Here is an 18,638-nt window from a genome sequence, read left to right as displayed (position 1 = left end):
ACATGTTTCGAGATGTATCCAAATACATTTTAAGTAGGGCCTAGTTTTAAATTTTTATAAAAAAACTATAAATTTGCATAAAGATTATAATTAATTATCCTTATGTTCCAATAAAACTATTAATAATAGTTAGTTTTGTGTAGGTAACTACTACTACCTACCTACTAGGTAACTAGTGGGCGAAGTGGCACTTTGCTACACATAAGAGAAATGTTTACGCACGAGCCGTAGGCGAGTGTGGAAAGTTTCTCGAGTGCAGCAAAGGCAGTTTGCACTTTCACAAAGGGGAAAGAATGTTGACTCACCTCACTTAAGTTATGGTTAGACCAAGTAACATTATCATGGCAGTATGGTAATTGCCTCCAGGGTCCACAACTCTGGTCTCTCTTTCTCTCTCATCTGCAGTGATGTCAATGGCAATGTCGTCCAGAAAGGTTAGTCCTCTTAACTTATTGGTTCAAGACAATATTTAAAATAGAGACCAATTTGGGTTCAGGTCAAATTAAAGCCTTTGCTCCAGGATCATCTATAAAATTAACAATTAACATTGATGTCATGAGCAATGAATTACATAATCCAAGTCTAGTCTTACGCCAAATACAAACAGCTCTAGAATATTTGACAGCACATAATTTTACGTCCTACACTCATTCCAATGAATACATTTCTTTAATACTTTCTTTCTTACTTGGCGACCATACAAAGTAGGTACCGTATTTTAAGCCAAGTATGAATGGAAATGAGTGTAGGATGAGTGGCGCGATCTTGTATAGTCTTGTTAGTGACTAAGGCCAACATTCCTTAAACACAGCTGTTAAATAATAGCCCATACAGCTAATGGCAACTAAGGGACCTACGGTTTATAGTGGAATCCAAACCACATTATTGCCTTGGTATATACGAATTGGTCTAATTATCAGGATAGTACTGCGGATAGTCTTAGTACTCACTAGTGCGGACGTTAATCCACACCAGGGAGTATCGCATCCACAGTGCATGCCTATAAATATCCACAATTCGTGACCTCCTAGTAGCTGGATTACAGGACGACCCCACCCGTCCCAGTCATATTGATTATTTAATTCAATAAACTTAGGCCTAGATCAATTTTGGGTAATGTTAGGGTAAAACCTAACCTAACGGAATGAAATATTCAAAATATTAAATAGCCTATGTATTAATATCTTTCATTTGAATGAATGTAGGACATAAACTAAAGTGCAACCAAATATTTTTACAAATTCTTAAAGTTGACACTGGGTCAGTGGGAAAAAGAGACAATCCTAATAGCCTAGGGATAATGCCTATTCAAACATTTGCTACAATATTGCTTGATGATCCAGAATTAGCCTACGAATAAGCTGTAAGGTATCTTAGGTTCTTGTTGGTGACTTACCTAAGTTAGTGTCTGGTAGGACTACTTCTTAATGTTAATAAGTTATCATGTTGATTAAGTTTTCTATCCTATAAAAATTAACTTATTTCACATTATTCCAAACTATTGTTTGTAACACTCGAGTCATCTATTTTCTTGTAAACAAGGAAAGAAATAAAAAAGATAAATAACTTATTTACAATATAAAAGTTTTTAGTCAATAAATGGCCAGCTTGAAGATGTCCGTCGGAATTCGGATTTCGGAATCAACAAATATTACGATACGACTCATGAGTTGAGGAACTGAACGATGAATTAGAACAACTCCTTTTCAAGAGTAGCTCCGAAGAACGGGTGCTTGTCGATATACTGGGACTATTTCAGTGTCGACATAGTGAAACTATTTCATTGTCGACAATATGGGATGTCGACAATTTGTGGTGTCGATCGTTTGCGACGTCGGTTATTTGGGATGTCGGTTAAGTGGGAATATTCCAGTGTCGACAAACTGGGAATAATTCAGTTTCGATCAATTTCTACGGTTGTCGATATTATGGAACCCACCCAATCAACTCATGTAGTGCTTCCGCTTCCATTCTCATTATAGCATTGATTAATTATATTCTTACCACCATTTGCGTGTTCTTTTATGTTCTGTTATTTTAGTTTGAGCTACAGATACTTAAGTATTTTTTTTTAATAGTTGTTTAATTAAACTCTGCCTCACGCTGTTCTCATGTTCTGTTGAAAATGGCCTTCACCTTTTGTTCGCTCTTTTTGATTTTCTATGGGTGAGGGGGGTTTTCAATATCGTTATGGTAAGGCACTTAAAATCTATTCTTCCAAAGTGCCAAAATAATAAAGTTATTTAATAAACAGTATTTTAGGTAAACATATTCATAAGTTAACATAATTTGTATTGTTCTAAAAGTGTTTGTTTTTATTAATAACATTACTTCAAAACCAATTTTAAAAACCTGTTTTGACTTTAGGAGAAAATTTAACCTAGATTTTCACAACCCACATGGGTTTAGGCTTCCTTATGCAGAGTCACGATGGAGGAGAGTGGTTTCAAATGGCGAAAATTGCGTTACGTAATATGTGGACTTATAGTACATTTCAATGGAATGTCAACTCTATAACAGCATATATTCAATCATTCATTATATAAGGTACATCTCCCCATTACACATCTTCCCATTAGAGGGATGTTAATGTATAATCAACATTATTTAATCCAAGCAATTATATATTTCATTTCAACAATAAAATAGTTGGAGTAGGTAATATAGCCTATGTATTTTCAAGTATTATGCAGGCAAATCGTATGCTATATAGCACCTATAACACCTATAGCTATAGGTGTTTGAGCGGAGCAAGCATATCCAATACTTTTAATGTGTAACCACGAATTGATCGTTCAAAATGGGGTCCGGTTCACAAAAATGGAATGTCTATACTTTCATCATACAAAGTCAGTGCTATATCCTTTTCACGTAAATGGGATGTATACTTATAGTATACAAAGTAAACATGAAACAACTTGTTCACGTAAATAGGATGTCTAGCCCACAGTAATTGATGCAGATTTCAAAGTCAATGGTACATCTGGTTCACGTAAATGGGGTGTCTATTTGCAGGAAAGTCACTTGTGCATAGTCATGGTCTCTCATTGGCTATTCATTGTGTTGTATATTATCACGGCCAAATAACTCCAGGCCGCGCCACGGCCTGGTACAATTAATTGACAAAGTCGCAAGTGTAGTGATGTTAATTGAAATGGCCACTCATTTTATTGCAACATTTCAATTTCAATTTTAAAAATTTCATTCTAAAAAAACAGGAGCGTAGTCACGGCCGCCTGTGTAGTAGTACAGAAAACATACTACTGTATAACCTTATTACCACTATAACCTAGGTTATAGTATAGTAGTATGTATCCAATGGTAGTAGTAAGAGCAAGATCTTCGCTCGCTCCACTCAATAATAATGTATCATAACGAATGCTTGAGCTATTTTTGATTTTTTTCTGATACCGTGGTCCTAGATACCAGAAAAGCTTGTTGCTGCTTGTGGACATTACCATTGTCTTGCGCGATGGAGATCGATCACCCCTCGTGGCCGTGTAGAAATCATTATGTTATGGTACCTTTCAGGTTTGACCATAACAATTAAAAATAACTAATAATAATAACTAATAATATGGTTGGTGTCTAAATCCAAATCAAAAGAATAAACTTGGTAATACAAATTTTTTGTAGATTTGCACTCACGAGTGTACAAAATACTTGTATAGTATATAATCAGTGGTCATACATAATGATATCTTTTATGTTTAATTTTACTCTATACAAGGAGCGACAGAAAGGCGGGAAATGTAATGTTTCTCACAACACAGCAGCTGATAAACACAGATAAAGACAAGAGAGGTTAGGACTTACCTTAAGTTCCTTACACTAGTTACACTACACTTTTAGGACTAGGAGTCAGGTACACTAGGTACAGGTTTAGAATTATACAGGAAATAACTTAGACCAATTCACTTCACACGCTCTGCTCTGCTTGCTTTCTGTTTCTGCTATCTGCTGTGCTGTTCTGCTCGGGATTCGCGAAGAAAGCAGACCTTTTCTATATTCATAAATAATTAAATTTATTTCTATTAACTTTCTATTAACGGTGAGTGAAGAGTGATTGTTTATACATTTTGACATCACGGGCCCGGGCCTCTATTATTACCTACTAAAATCAGGCGTCACAGCCTGTGTGGTGTGAGATAAGTTAACTTTAAAGAAGTTGTAACCTCTAGTGTTTTTTAGATTTGTTCTACACGTAGCCTATGAAGTGAATAGCCTATAAGTTCATTAATTGAATCACATCTTAGATATTCCTCACTACTCCGAAGAGAGAAGGGAAAGGCATTTATGAATATGATTAACCTTAAACTTGTACAATTCACAGCATTGTTTATATAATTTTAGTTAATCAGTCTATCATTAGTGTTATAAAACATTGGCAAGACTTTTAGTGTTGTTAAGTTTTGGTGTTAGATTTATCTAGGCCTAAGGCCTAGCCAAAATATTTTATAGGCCTGAGTACCCGACCCTCATCCTATTATCGATCGCTACGATTGATTGGTTACTTTTTTTTGTTGCCGCCATTGGTACTGTAGGCGTATGGCTCTGGGTAGTGGGAATTTGGTAAATATGCATTTTAGGGTTTGCACGCGATTTTTGAAATTTTTTTTCATTCTACTCGAAATTTAACGCTGATTCCGAAAATGGCGTTCTTTTTCATATGAATATGATTAACCTTAAACTTGTACAATTCACAGCATTGTTTATATAATTTTAGTTAATCAGTCTATCATTAGTGTTATAAAACATTGGCAAGACTTTTAGTGTTGTTAAGTTTTGGTGTTAGATTTATCTAGGCCTAAGGCCTAGCCAAAATATTTTATAGGCCTGAGTACCCGACCCTCATCCTATTATCGATCGCTACGATTGATTGGTTACCTTTTTTTGTTGCCGCCATTGGTACTGTAGGCGTATGGCTCTGGGTAGTGGGAATTTTTAGCAGGGATTTTTCCCTATACCGGAGCAATAGCCATCCCGCTATCTGCCCCCCCCCCCTTTTTGAGTTATAAGGGGGTAAGTTAGTGTAACTTATATATGTATTAGGTAAGGCTCTGGGGAGTTGGTATGTTCTTATGCTACAGGAGGGCTCAAAATATCTTCTATAGGCCTAATTACCTAAGGGGGGCTCCTCCTTAACTAGAGGATACAGGTTGCGTAGTTCAACAACAGTCTGTTCTGAATTTCCATCTCAAGTAAAAAAAGTTGTACTGAAGTAAACAATTTGGAATTTTTGAGGTATTACTTCAGAGGTAATAAGTTACCGGTAAACTTTAACTTAGGGTGGTTGGGGAGGGGAGTAAGGTATGCTGTCACGTAGAGGTGAGAGTGGTGACTCATGGCCGCAGGCAGAGACTAGGAGTGATCATCACAAAATTTGAGCTTAAGATTGATTTTCAGTGTAGGCCTATTGGATTTTGACAGTTAACTTAGTTAGGTCAGGACTATTAAAAAACTACAATATCTACCATTATGCATGGAATTGAAAAGTTATATGTTGTCTTTCATTCATACTTACTGTCAAAAACTAATTGTATTTTTGGATTCAATGTGAAAAATACTGTAAGTAGACACATTCATAGGCCTAATAATATAATTTATAATTGACAAAGTTATGTTCAACCTTTACCCAGTAACAAAATGCTATTATATGGTGAAAAATTTCCTTTTTCATGACATCAATGCTTGATGTATGAATAGCCCCCTTTGATGTATGACTCTATGGATAAAGGCTAGCGTGACCCTTTGATGTATGCAGTTTTAAGGCTGTTAGAACTCGCGTGAAATAAAGAACTTTTACAAAATATTATCTAATAAAGAACTGATTTAATTCTGATAAAGAACAAATATTTTATAACATTTCTCTTTAACTAAATTGTTATGTTCTTGATCACTTTTAAAATTCTTTCCACAACTCTTCTCAATTGTTTAAATAAATTAAAATAAACCATCTGTTAATTAAAAACAAAGCCTAGCAAATAATTATATTGGATGTTGATCAATATTGAATTTGTACTATATAAAATATAACTCGATTTCCAACATCCTCCCCACCTTGGAATTTTGTTTTACATTATCAAAATTTCAAACAAAACTATTTACATATGTATTTCTTTAAGTTCACAAGTCCATTTTCCTCGGGAATTTTATCTTCCTCCCTCTTCTTGATTCTGTTGCCGTTGATGAATTATCTTCTGTTTCAATATGTACATCCATTGCATCATACTCTCTCTTAAATCTTGATCTCTTCGACGATGGTTCCATCCTGTTCATAAGTTGTTTCCACATATCTCCCCACCATAGGACACTCGGAGGATCTAACTTCCAAGTTAGGTACTTGATGTATTTCAAATTTCTGTTTCGTGGTTTTCCAATTCAACTGCTTTCTGAATTTTATTACACGAGATGGAATTAAATTTACCAAATTTGAACCTCTTGCAAAACATTCGTTTAAAGAATGACCTCTTTTGTTCTTTGTAGACCCATCAAACACTGGCTTTATTTTTGTAGTTAAGCTACTGTCTTTTGTCACTGGGTGATGCAGCAATTGATGAACCGTTGTCGACTCTGCTGGATCTGAAACATTTTCTCTAACACAGTCACTTAATTTGTTGGGAGTATTTAGTCTTTTGCTTGATGAAAAATTGACTTCAAATCTGTTTTCAACGTTCACCGCTACATTTTCTTTAAAATGTTGAAACACTTCCGCATCAATGGAGTCTCTCTGTTTCACCCCAATGGGATCCCTTCTTCTGATTGTCTCCCAGCTCCCTAGATCTCTGAATTCTGGTTTACTGTTGCAAAATAAAGTTAGTAGAGACGTATTACGACTTCCACTGCATGGTTGTTTCCCCATCACGGTCCATCCAAGGTACGTTTCGATGGCAACTAGTTTATCGTCAATCTTCTGGATAGCTCCTGTGTACAAATCCACTAATACATCTGCACCAAGTAAAATCTTTACATCTGGTACATTTTCACCTTCATCAGTTAAAATAATGTTCTTTTCTTTCAAGATGTCAAAATACTCTTCACTCTTAAGTCTAGGTACATGGTTGCAAATAGTTTCTTGATCTGTCACAGTAATAGATATCTTGAAAGAGTTATTTACATTCTGAAGAGTCACTAGGTAATTTTTATGAGATTTTTGTTTTAGATTTACCCCACCAAACAAACTATGATTAATGACTTCACTACCTGTTTCTTTTAGACCTAATTTAGTGACACAGTCTTTAGTAATGTAGGACCTCTGTGAACCTGGATCTAAAAGTACTCTTCCCAAATACTCTTTACCTTTCTCATCTGCAACCTTGACTAATAGAGTCTGTAATAGAGTTTCTCCTGTACCGTTTCCAAAATTACTGAGAACCTCTGACTTAGGCTCAGTTATACTTTGCTGCAGTAAGTCTGGTTTGTCAACATCAATTTTAGATCGAGGCCTACTTTCATATAAGTCCCTACACATGATTCCATAATGCCTTTTACAACAAAAGAGACATTTGACAAATACCTTGCACTTTTTTGCTGAGTGACCTTGCTTCAAGCACACAAAGCAGCAATTTTTCTTTTTCAGATGCTCCTTTCTTCCATCTAAAGTTAATTTTTGAAAATAGGAACAATCTTGAGCATTGTGCCCTCCTTTAGAACAATAAGTGCAGTTACCCACCAACCTTCTAGGACCCTCTGTACTAGTTGTCAACAGAGCTGCTACCATGGGTTCATTCTGACGAGTTTCCTGTACAGTTGACATTTTCTTTTGGCTACTGCATTTGCTGTTGTCTCCTGGAGTGGCAGATTTAAAACTCGAACGAGCAAGAGCCAGCCTCTCTTCACTCTCCACCTCAGCCTTTAGAAAATCAAGAAGTTCTTCTAGAAAATTGCTATAAATTACTATATCTGACGATGTAGAAGTTGAGGGTGTGTGTAGTAACCTACTTGAACGATGCCGCTCCCAGGCTCGTAATATTTCTTCGGGCAAAGCAGATTCTACAAGAGGATACAACATTGAAGCATACTTGTCTGAAGTGACTCCTAAAGTTTCAAGTGCCCTTAACTGTGTTTCTAGTTTGTCATACAGTCGGCATAGTTTAGTATTAGGACCTAGCGTTACTTGTTGGAGCACTAAACTGAGCAGTTCCCTCACATATACTTCTATTAAAAAGTCATCCCTACCAAATCTTGCTTTTAATTGTTCTAGGGCCTTTACATAATTAGTTCCGGATGGGGGAAAACTTTCTACTAATTCCCTAGGGGATGATCCTGGTTTTAAAGATTGGATGAGGTATTGGAACTTATCCTCAGGTTCTAGATCAGGATCCTCATGGACCTTCTTAAACTGCCCCCAAAACCCTATCCAATTTTTTACATCTCCATCAAACTGGTTTAATTGTAATTTAGGTAGACTTAAGCCCTTCTTAGATACTAATTTAAGACTGTGAACGGTATCCCCGACTTCACTTCTTGACTGTTGGCTTAGACCAACCTGAATAATGAAATGGTCATACTTAGCTCTCATTGAAGATAACATGTCTCTGTAAGATTCTGTAGTATCAAACTCAGCTTCTAAGTCCTCTTCCGTTGTTGCAGGATTTTCAAACAAGGCTTCCTTGATGTCTTCATCTAGCTTAAAAAGCCTTTCAGCTTTATCTTGCAACTTGTTTAGATTACTTTTAATTGTTACTTCATCTTTAATATCTTCAGCCAGTAATTTGTCCATTTCATTTCTGCACTTTGTAAAAGTTCTTCTTAGTTGAGTCCTTTCAGTCTTTATTGACCTCAGCTTATCCATTGTATTGTAAGTAAAATATAAGCTTGGTCCTACTCTGAATTTTAACTAATAATGTCCTGTCACGGTCGCCACTATGTTAGAACTCGCGTGAAATAAAGAACTTTTACAAAATATTATCTAATAAAGAACTGATTTAATTCTGATAAAGAACAAATATTTTATAACATTTCTCTTTAACTAAATTGTTATGTTCTTGATCACTTTTAAAATTCTTTCCACAACTCTTCTCAATTGTTTAAATAAATTAAAATAAACCATCTGTTAATTAAAAACAAAGCCTAGCAAATAATTATATTGGATGTTGATCAATATTGAATTTGTACTATATAAAATATAACTCGATTTCCAACAAAGGCCTTCCTGGTAAAATTGTGATCATACAATACTATGGGCCTGTTAGTAACAATAGGTTATTGTCAACCAAAGAGTAAATTAATTTTAAACTGTGATGTTTTAGAGACCTCAAGATTCAACTGTACCGTTGATAATTTGGTGCTGTCAAGAGTTATCGAGTAAAAAAATGAGTTGTGGTGGGATTAAAGATAATGAAATCAGTAAATGTTTGGACGATGAAGAAGGTTCAGAAGATGAGGATGCCTCAGACTGGGAACCTGAAAGCAGTAAACCTTCAACTAAAATGAGCTCGAAAAAGAAAAAGAAAGTTGGTCGGCCTATAAAAAGTACAGTCAAAAACAGAAGTGTTAGTAAAAACCACAAAAATGAGCATGGGTAAGTTTTTGTAGGTTGTTTTTACACTATTTAACGTTACACTAATCCAACGTTATTTAACGTTGTGACTTTATGTTAAATAAATAATTGCTGGTACGTATCATCAAAGACATAATAGAATTAAATATAGACCGACAACAGTACTGTGGTTAGCATAATTTCTGGCGTCCACCGTAGTTACAAAGCACACGCTATGTAACAAGTTAACGACACCACAGAACTAGCGTGGACGTCAGAACTTATCCTAACAGCAGCACTACTGTCGGTCTATATTTAATTCTATTTGTCTACGGTATCATACTATGGTCTACAATATATGATACAGTAATATCAATGGATATTTTAAAATTAACTTCTATAGCCTACATACATAATTTAGAACACCAACTTAAGTTAGTTAATTCTTCTCAAAGCTATTTTCCTTTTTGCATTTCTACTAAAAACTTTTTTTTATAGGCCTAAAAGTCTTTTTTGTTAAAAGTTTGAAAACAATTATGTAATGAGAGTAAGAATGAATGAAAAAGAACTTTTATTACCTTTAGAAAGGTTTTTAATAACTTGAACAATACTACATTGAATTATAATGGACTTGTTTACAAACACAACAAAACAATAATAAATAATTGAAGACACATGTTTTTTTACTACATTCTTCCTCCCTAATGTTAATGAACGTAGTCATTTAAATAATTAGGAGGTCTTCTGCTTCTGAAACTTCTTCTCGGATATGTGTTATGGTTCTCTCCTCTAGAAGCTTCTTGTCTAGGTTGTAAACTCTCGGCAGTAGTATTCATTTCATCTTCTTGGTTCTTTGATGATGATGGACTAGGAAAGTATTCAGGTTCAGGTTGAGAAGTGGGTAATAGAATATTTTCATCACTCTCAAAATCGGTTTGCTCTATGTCGGTTTGGTACTCACCAACCGGAGCAAGATGACGTGTAGACACGGTAGTTTCTCTTCCGTCAGGCAACTTAACATGAGCATACTCGGCATTCCCGTGAAGAAGTTGGACCTCTTCAACAAGTGGCTCATACTTGGACGTACGATTGAATCTCTTCAAGTAGACAGGGCCGGAATTGAGAAGCCATGAAGGAGCTGAAACACCATTGTTCCCAGATCTACGTGGATGTAAGAACATACGCTCGTGAGGAGTTTGATTTGTGGCTGTGCAAAGTAATGATCTCACTGAGCTGAGGGCATCCTCTAAAACTGTCTCCCATTGGTTTATTTCCATGTTAAGTGATTTCAACGCCAGTTCAATTGTTTTCCATAGAATGCCGTTATACCTTTCTACTTGCCCATTACCTGCTGGATTGTACGCAGTGGTTCTACTAGTTGAGATTCCAAGTGAGTTCAAGTAGCTTTTTAAGTCTTGGCTCAGAAATGATGTTCCTCTGTCCGAATGTATGTAACTAGGAACCCCAAAAGTAGAAAATAATGTTTTTAGTTTCGACTTAACTGTTGACGATGACATGTCTGAACAAGGGAAAGCGAAAGGGAACCGTGAAAACTCGTCTACTATTACTAATAAGTAACGGTTTCGACTTGATGAAGGCAGCGGGCCTTTGAAATCGATATTCAGCCGTTCAAATGCAGAAGTGGCTTTAATCAAAATCCCTTTGTGTTTGAAGAATCTAGGCTTCACAGCAGCACACACATTGCAGGAGTTTGTTATTCGTCTGATTTCATCAATCGAGTAGGGCAAGTTTTTACTTCGAACCCAGTGGTACAAACGTGTCACACCTGGATGACACAGATTCGCATGTAAATCAATCAACAGTTTTTCTTGATTTTGGATTGAAGAACATACTCTAGTCAGGGCATCTGCAGCCATATTATCTTTACCGGGTCTATATACAATATCATAATGAAAACACGACAATTCCAGTTTCCACCTCATTATCTTTTCATTTTTCACTTTGCCATGACGGTTGTTATCGAACATAAAAGAAACCGACCTCTGGTCAGTAATCAGTTTGAAATGTTTACCAACCAAATAGTGACGCCATTTCCGCAGTGCTTCCACAATAGCTTGTGCTTCTTTTTCGACACTTGAATGTCTATGTTCTGCTGGAGAAAGTATCCTTGAGAAGAATGCGACTGGACGGTTTGATTGAGTCAAAGTAGCAGCAATGGTACTCTCAGATGCATCAGTTTCTACGATGAACTGTGCTTCAGGGTCAATGCAGCTTACTACAGATCCGATGATTTCACTTTTTATAGTTTCGAAAGACTGGAGCCCTGCTTTGGACAAAGGGAATGTAGTACGCGCAAGTGGAATCACTTTGGTAGCATAATCTGGTATAAGTGATGCATAATGTGAAAACATACCAAGGGTCCTCCTCAGTGATGCGGTGTCTCTGGGTGGAGGTAAATTTTTCAAAGGATCTAGTCGACTGGGGTCAGGCTTGATAGTTTTGTTTGATATATGATAGCCCAACAAGTTGATCGATCGCAGTGAAAATGAAGACTTCTCATTATTAATAGTTAGGTTGTATTTGGATGCAGCTTCGATAAACTTTTTTAAGTTTATATCGTGTTGTTCTTGTGTTTTTCCACAGATTGTGACATCATCAAGATAGGCGTAAGTGTCTTGTAACTGTTCTGTTTGGATGACTTGGTCAATTACACGTTGGAATGCTGCCACCCCATTAGTGACCCCAAACGGGATACGCTTAAACTGGTAGAGTTGACCACAGGCCTCAAAAGCTGTGTAGTGCTTTTCTTCATTTCTTATCTTTACTTGGTGGTAAGCACTTTTCAAGTCGATAGTACTGAAAAACTCATAATTTGCAACTTTGTTAACAATATCATCGATTCTAGGTAGTGGGTAAGCGTCCAGTAATGTAAAACGATTTATAGTCCTGGAGTAGTCAATGACCATTCTTTTTCTATGATTTTCAGTAGTAACTACTAATGCTTGAGCCCTCCATGGAGACATACTAGGCTCTATAACGTCGTCTTTCAGCAATTTACTTACTTCGTTTTCAATAAACTTTAAATCATCGGTGCTATGGCGATGATACTTGATTGCGATTGGCTTACATTCCGGTTTTAAATTAGAAAACAAAGATACCGGTTCTACAGTTGAGGCTGCCACGCTACATACGGTTAGTTGTGACTTGTTGCCACCAAAGACTACTTTAATACTTGCATGGTTTTTCAAAATATCATGTCCAACAATTATATCTGCACAAAGATCTGGTAATAATGAAAGATTAACTTGCTTGTAAAAGTGATCAAGAATGACAAGATTTACTTTGCATTGACCCGTTATGTCGGACGTGATTGATGTAGTAGCCATTGAGACAGTACCCCTACCTGGTTTTATAGGAATACCTAAATTAAGAGCAGTAGATTTGTTTATAAAACTTAGAGAGCTTCCCGTATCTATCAAAGCAGAGACAGATTTACCATTAACTAGGGCTTGTACTGTACTCTTTGTTAACCCACCGGGCGAAGCTGCTAGGTCAATAGAGTTCATTACTTCTTTAGATTTATCCAATTGCTTGGTTTGTAGTTTACCTGCCCTGCAGACCTTAGCAAAATGCCCCTGTTTACCACAGTTATGACAAATTGTATTTTTAGCTGGACATTTGACCCTAGGATGTCTTAGATTACCGCAAAAGAAACATTTTTCAGTCACAGCAGCTAGAGAACACTTTTCCAAACTGCTTGAAGTTGCATCAACATTCTGATTGCTCGCTTGAGTTTCTTGGGACGAAGTTGCATTTACTATAGATTGGAAAGATTGAAAAGCTAATGATTGTTCATGTGCAAGTTCTAGGGATCTGGCTTGACTATATGCCTGATCTAGTGTCAAGGAAACATTTTCTAGTAAGCGCTGGCGAATAGCAGAAGATTTTATTCCAGCAATAAATGTGTCACGGATATAATCATCCCTATTCTTTTCAGCTGTGACAGCTTTAAACTGACAGTCTTTACTTAGTAATTTTAAAGCCTGGAGATATTGGTCAATAGTCTCCTCAGGTTGCTGCTGACGTGCAGATAGTTTATGTCTGGAATATACTTCATTTACAGGTTTTACATAGATACTTCTTAGCACAGATATAGCATCGTTATACGTACCGCTTTCACTTATGTACTCGTTGATTTCCGCAGTAATAAAGTTTATAAGTATTTTGAGTTTATCAGAGTCGGATGGTTGTGGTGTGATGCTGGTAACAAAATTCTGAAATGTTTTGTGCCAATGTGTCCATTCCTTACTTGCAGATGATGAGCTTGGATCTACACTAAACTTGTCTGGCTTTAGGATCGTATCCATTTCACAATATCAAGTTATTAAAATTGTAATGAGAGTAAGAATGAATGAAAAAGAACTTTTATTACCTTTAGAAAGGTTTTTAATAACTTGAACAATACTACATTGAATTATAATGGACTTGTTTACAAACACAACAAAACAATAATAAATAATTGAAGACACATGTTTTTTTACTACAAATTACATCCTTTCACTAATTCCCCTGTGCTGTGGATTCTTAACAAGCTCTGTTTCATTCTTGTGGCTGCACTTTACTTGACGTCCTACACTCATTCGAATGAAAATATCGATCGGTATATCGATTAATCGATTGCTTCATTCGATATATCGTTTGGTTAGTTAGGTAAGGTTAACCTAACCTAACTAACCAAACGATATATCGAATGAAACAATCGAATCGAAAAAACAATCGAATGAGTGTAGGACGTCAAGTAAAGTGCAGCCATTCTTGTACCACGCAAAATCTTTTTTCCTCTATCATTATCATCATCGGACTCCACCTAGGTGCGTTTATAATAGTAAAATAACTTGTTCTCTTTGTAGGTAAATTTATCGGTTGACGTGCTAGGATCCTGAGTCCGACCCTCCATACAATATAAGTAAATTCTTTTGATTAACATCCCTTTTACACCATGTGGGTTTCTCCGTCCAGCTATAAATCGTAAAGTTTTACACTTTAGACGTTTCTTTCACAATGGTTCCTGACTGTACAGAGAGAGGAATGTATTTGGCAAACAGCTGTTTTCTGGACTAAATCTTTGCAAGGGAAGTTTGTTAAAACAGTGTAGTGTGGGGAAAAATATCTATTATTTCCGGCTTTGGATAACAGTCTGCTTTATTTTATCATGAGTTTGATGTAACTAACAATTATATTTTAGCAGTTTTTAGGCTCAAAAAATACTGTATCTGTGTGGTCGTATGAGTTTTTCCCGCTCTTTATTGTGAACTAACATTGGGAAACTAGCAGTTGGTCGACCAATTAATTTGTCATCTGGCCACATGACTGTCTTTTTAAACGAAAAGGATAAATATGAAAACTCTCATTAATTTCTTAACAAGTTAAAATAACTTTAACTATTATAAAACGACTATAAAATATAATTGTTTGTGTTGGACGTCTAGTAAAATTAAATTTATATAGTTACCATAATATGGTACCTTTTATATATTATATAAAAATCCCCTTTGCTGACTGTAATGTGACTGTAATGTCAGCATGGGAGATGGAGGAGGGGAACAAGTTGGCAGTGCAAATTGGGGAAATAATGGAGGGTGATGCGGTTTCCGTGATTCAACCTTCTCGCTGGTGGTTTGAACTCAGTATTGCCAACTAAAAACACTTGTGCTGTAGAGCACTAGAAACATAACGTGTTTATTTACAAGGGGTCATCGTCTATGATCCCATAATGTCTATGATTTTTTTGCACGGTAGGTAAATATAGTTTTTGTATCTTAGTGCCTAATAGTTAAGCACTAAGAGACGATTTTAAATTAGGCATCATTAAACAACTATAGTTTTATAAGGCTGAGTGTAGTAGTGCATGTGCATTTCTACTTGGAAATCGTTGCACGAGATGACTTAAGTTTGTTAAAGCAGCAGTCTAGTTAAAGAAGAAAACGGTTTGAGTTAATGTAACATTCTTTCTCCATTCAACTACAGTACACTCTCGATTATCCAAGCCCTGGGCAATTATCCGAGCCCTCGGATTGTCAGAAATCGTTTCAGGCTTGAATTTATATTTTATATTTTTGGCGAGAAAAAAATAATTAGGCCCTACCGATAGGCCTAGTTCCTAGTTTATTAACGTAGTAAATTAACGTGTTAATTAGGACTTGATAGTATTAAGTAAAGTATAGCTCAGGTAAAACTCAAACAAAAAGTAGGCCTACTGTAATTTTATACTTTTTAATCTAGAAAGTGTTAACCTTGTTAATTGTTTTTTAAATACTGTAGTGTGTTGGTTTTGCACAATTTTAAGAATAAGTACATTATTTAAAGGTTATATAGACAATTTGAGAAGTGTTGGCTGTTGAGCATGTTTGTGTTATTGTTTTCAACACCTCCATATTAAAAAAAGGTTTGTATCAAAATTCCATTTGATTGTTTTAAATTCTTTACGTAATCTTCAAACATATACAGGATTTTTAAAAATATTTCACTTCCTAATGTGTTACCGTAACCCCTAACCACAAAATCTAAGCGACCTCAGTGCTACCTAAAATTCTCGGTTATCGAGTTATCTCAGTCCCAACTACAGTACCTCGTTTGATCGGGAGTGTACTGTATTACCATCGTGTTAGGGGGTAAAGTTGATGAATTAGGTACATACTTTTAACAAACTCATTCTGTAAATGTTTGTAGCATTTTGTAACATTTTTGGAAGAATCCCTCTTGAAATAACCTATTAACATCACTTCGTTAGCCGTAGTAAAATGCCAAAGTGAGTTAAATTTTTTTTTTTTATCCTTTACTTGTAGTACTGTAGCTGAGTAAAACTTTACTTTCATTACAGAACGTAGACACAGAGTTCTTATTTTTTACCCTTCTTCTTTGATCACAAATACTCTCAGAAAGCAGAATTCCCTCAGAAGTCGTTTAGAAAGTATTATGAAATTAATATTTAATTTACATCCAAGAATGTAGAACATTAGTGCAGCATTGAGCGATAAACAAGCAATAAGCCTATGTGTTATAAATAATAAAAATTGCACTCCTCACGAGTCCACTGCATTACAATTACAACAACTAAGACTTAGAGGAATAAAAGGCGCTATTGTTCAATTGCACTTCAATACTTCATCATAATCTAACCTTTCTACAAAGACAGTTGGTACAACTGCAGAGGCCTCCCAATAGCTGCACATTCTGCTGCTACGCTCCACCCATCTCTACTTCCATTTTCCCATGTGGACAAGGTCGTATTACAGTCGACTCTTTTCGGCAAAGGGGATTCTCGTATTAATTAATTTAATATTACAAAATGAAAAACAACTGAAGTAGCCTAATTTGTTGACAAAGTAGAAGATTATTGTATTTATATATTTCATTTAAAAAGGCAGCTCATGTGGCCCGACCGCCAAGTTATTTGACGACCAACTGGTACCCCCCTCCCTAACCTTGTTATGTTTTAGATATTGTCTCTTATAAAAAGGGGACTCCGGTTAGTAAAATATTCCAAAATCACAAAACTGAAAATTATTTTTCTCTTTTAGGGAAATAGAAGGCAAGAAAATGAAAGGTTCTTCCACAGAGCAATATGAAAATATAAAAAGCAGAATATCTCATGGACTTGGAAATCAAAATTTAAGTACAAATTCTGATGAGACAAAATATGACCTCGGGATGAAAGCTGCCTCTAAAAAGAAAACAGTTAGAGGAAAGTCATCATCAGAGGAAAGTCGGTCATACCCAATGTGGAAAACAGTTAAAGTACCTATGAAGTTTGGAGAGAGAAATCATAAAATCCTACTCAGAAGAAATAAACAATTAGATGTTAATCATCATTCCACTTCATCTGATTCAGATAGTGATTGTGAGTCAAAAGCTTCAGAGAAGAAAAACGGGTATGTCAATAGCTTAAGCAGGAAAATTCTTAAGGGCAGTAATAGAAATTCTAATTATCGTTCAAGAAGGGTTTTTAACTTACTACCACATTTAAATTCTTCACGAGAGAAAAGTGACAATAAGCAAAACCTTTCCAGTTTGTCACACGAGAAAAGTGCATCAAAACCAAAATTCGCAAGAAGAACTGATATTAAACACAAAAAATTTAAAAACCGTAGCATTTCTGAAAATATGCCTGGAAATCGCTTTCTGTCCAGTTCATCAGATGAGAAGAGTGCCACAAAACTAAAATATGTTAGAAGAATTGATTTGGTCAAAAACAAAAAATTAAAACATCATAGCAATATTAAAAACTATTCTGGAAAATATGCCCACTCAAGTTGTTTATCAGACACAGAAAGTGAAGAGACGAAATATTCAAGAAATACAAACTGCTACAGCAGTATTACAATTCAAGAAATAAAAAATGACAACAATTCTGACTATCCATCATCGATTAGTTCCTTCATCAGCTCGTCATCAGATGAAGAAATTGAATGCACACCGAACTCTTCAGATAGTGAAAATTGTGCACAAACTAAGACTAAAAATAAACCTGGTTGTTATAGTACTTTATCACAATTGGAAGCTTTTGCAAGTAGCTCTACCAATGAATGTGAAATGTTCACTCCGTCTTATTTCTTGCAAAACCAAACAAATAACAAACATGATCAAACATTGTCAACAAATTGTTACAACTCTTTTGAAATTATAGCAGAAAATAAAGTTCTGGAGATGGATTCCTATGATGAGAGCTACAGTTATGGTTTAAAAAGTCTGAACTCTAAATGTGATGATCAGTGTTCATGTTTTAGTGATGTTTCAAACACTCATACAAAAAGTGATAGATACTACGGTTCTTCCCCTGATGTAACAGAAGATAGCATGGATTTACCCAGCGGGAATTTCAAATTAAATTTAGAATCTTTGAACTCATTCTCTTCAAACTGTTCATATTCCAATGTCCTTGAAATAACAAAAGCCAACGATCTATCTTTAAAGATACTTAATTTAACTAATCGTTCTGAAAAGGTTTGCACATATTCTTTAACCGAGGGAAACCCAAAAGAAACGTCAGATTTATTAGAAGCTAATGAGGCACCTACAAATAACTGCAACGTAAGAAATAAACATAATTTTATTTCCACTGCAATGCAGGAAGATAATTGCGTTTTACACTCTCCCAATAACCGTAAAATATTCTGTGTCTCTGACCCATTAGGTA

General features: G+C 35.6%; 2 protein-coding genes across 2 annotated transcripts in view; one reads left to right on the top strand and one right to left on the bottom strand.

The window, feature by feature from the left end:
- Positions 1-4,032: 4,032 nt before the first annotated feature.
- LOC128993258 (origin recognition complex subunit 1-like) overlaps positions 4,033-18,638 on the top strand; it is a 28,842-nt gene continuing 14,236 nt past the window's right edge. Inside the window, exons 1-2 of the mRNA XM_054417044.1 lie at positions 4,033-4,051; positions 9,252-9,523. Coding sequence (XP_054273019.1) covers positions 9,315-9,523 — 209 coding nt within the window. The 5' untranslated portion in view covers positions 4,033-4,051; positions 9,252-9,314. The remainder of the gene's footprint in view (positions 4,052-9,251; positions 9,524-18,638) is intronic.
- On the bottom strand, positions 6,239-8,794 carry LOC128993054 (uncharacterized). Its single transcript, XM_054416809.1, has one exon. The coding sequence runs from the start codon at positions 8,792-8,794 to the stop codon at positions 6,239-6,241; it is 2,556 nt and encodes an 851-aa protein (XP_054272784.1).

The sequence above is a fragment of the Macrosteles quadrilineatus genome, unplaced genomic scaffold, assembly GCF_028750875.1.
Source record: "Macrosteles quadrilineatus isolate MER2022 unplaced genomic scaffold, UCM_ALF_1.0 Scaffold_4__1_contigs__length_99947679, whole genome shotgun sequence".
In the NCBI taxonomy this organism is placed as follows: Eukaryota; Metazoa; Arthropoda; class Insecta; order Hemiptera; family Cicadellidae; genus Macrosteles; species Macrosteles quadrilineatus.
This window is presented reverse-complemented; position numbering and strand designations above follow the sequence as displayed.

What these genes read in the sequence shown, in the direction of transcription:
- LOC128993054 (XM_054416809.1), bottom strand. Translation starts at nt 8,794, where the DNA reads ATGGATAAGCTGAGGTCAATAAAGACTGAAAGGACTCAACTAAGAAGA.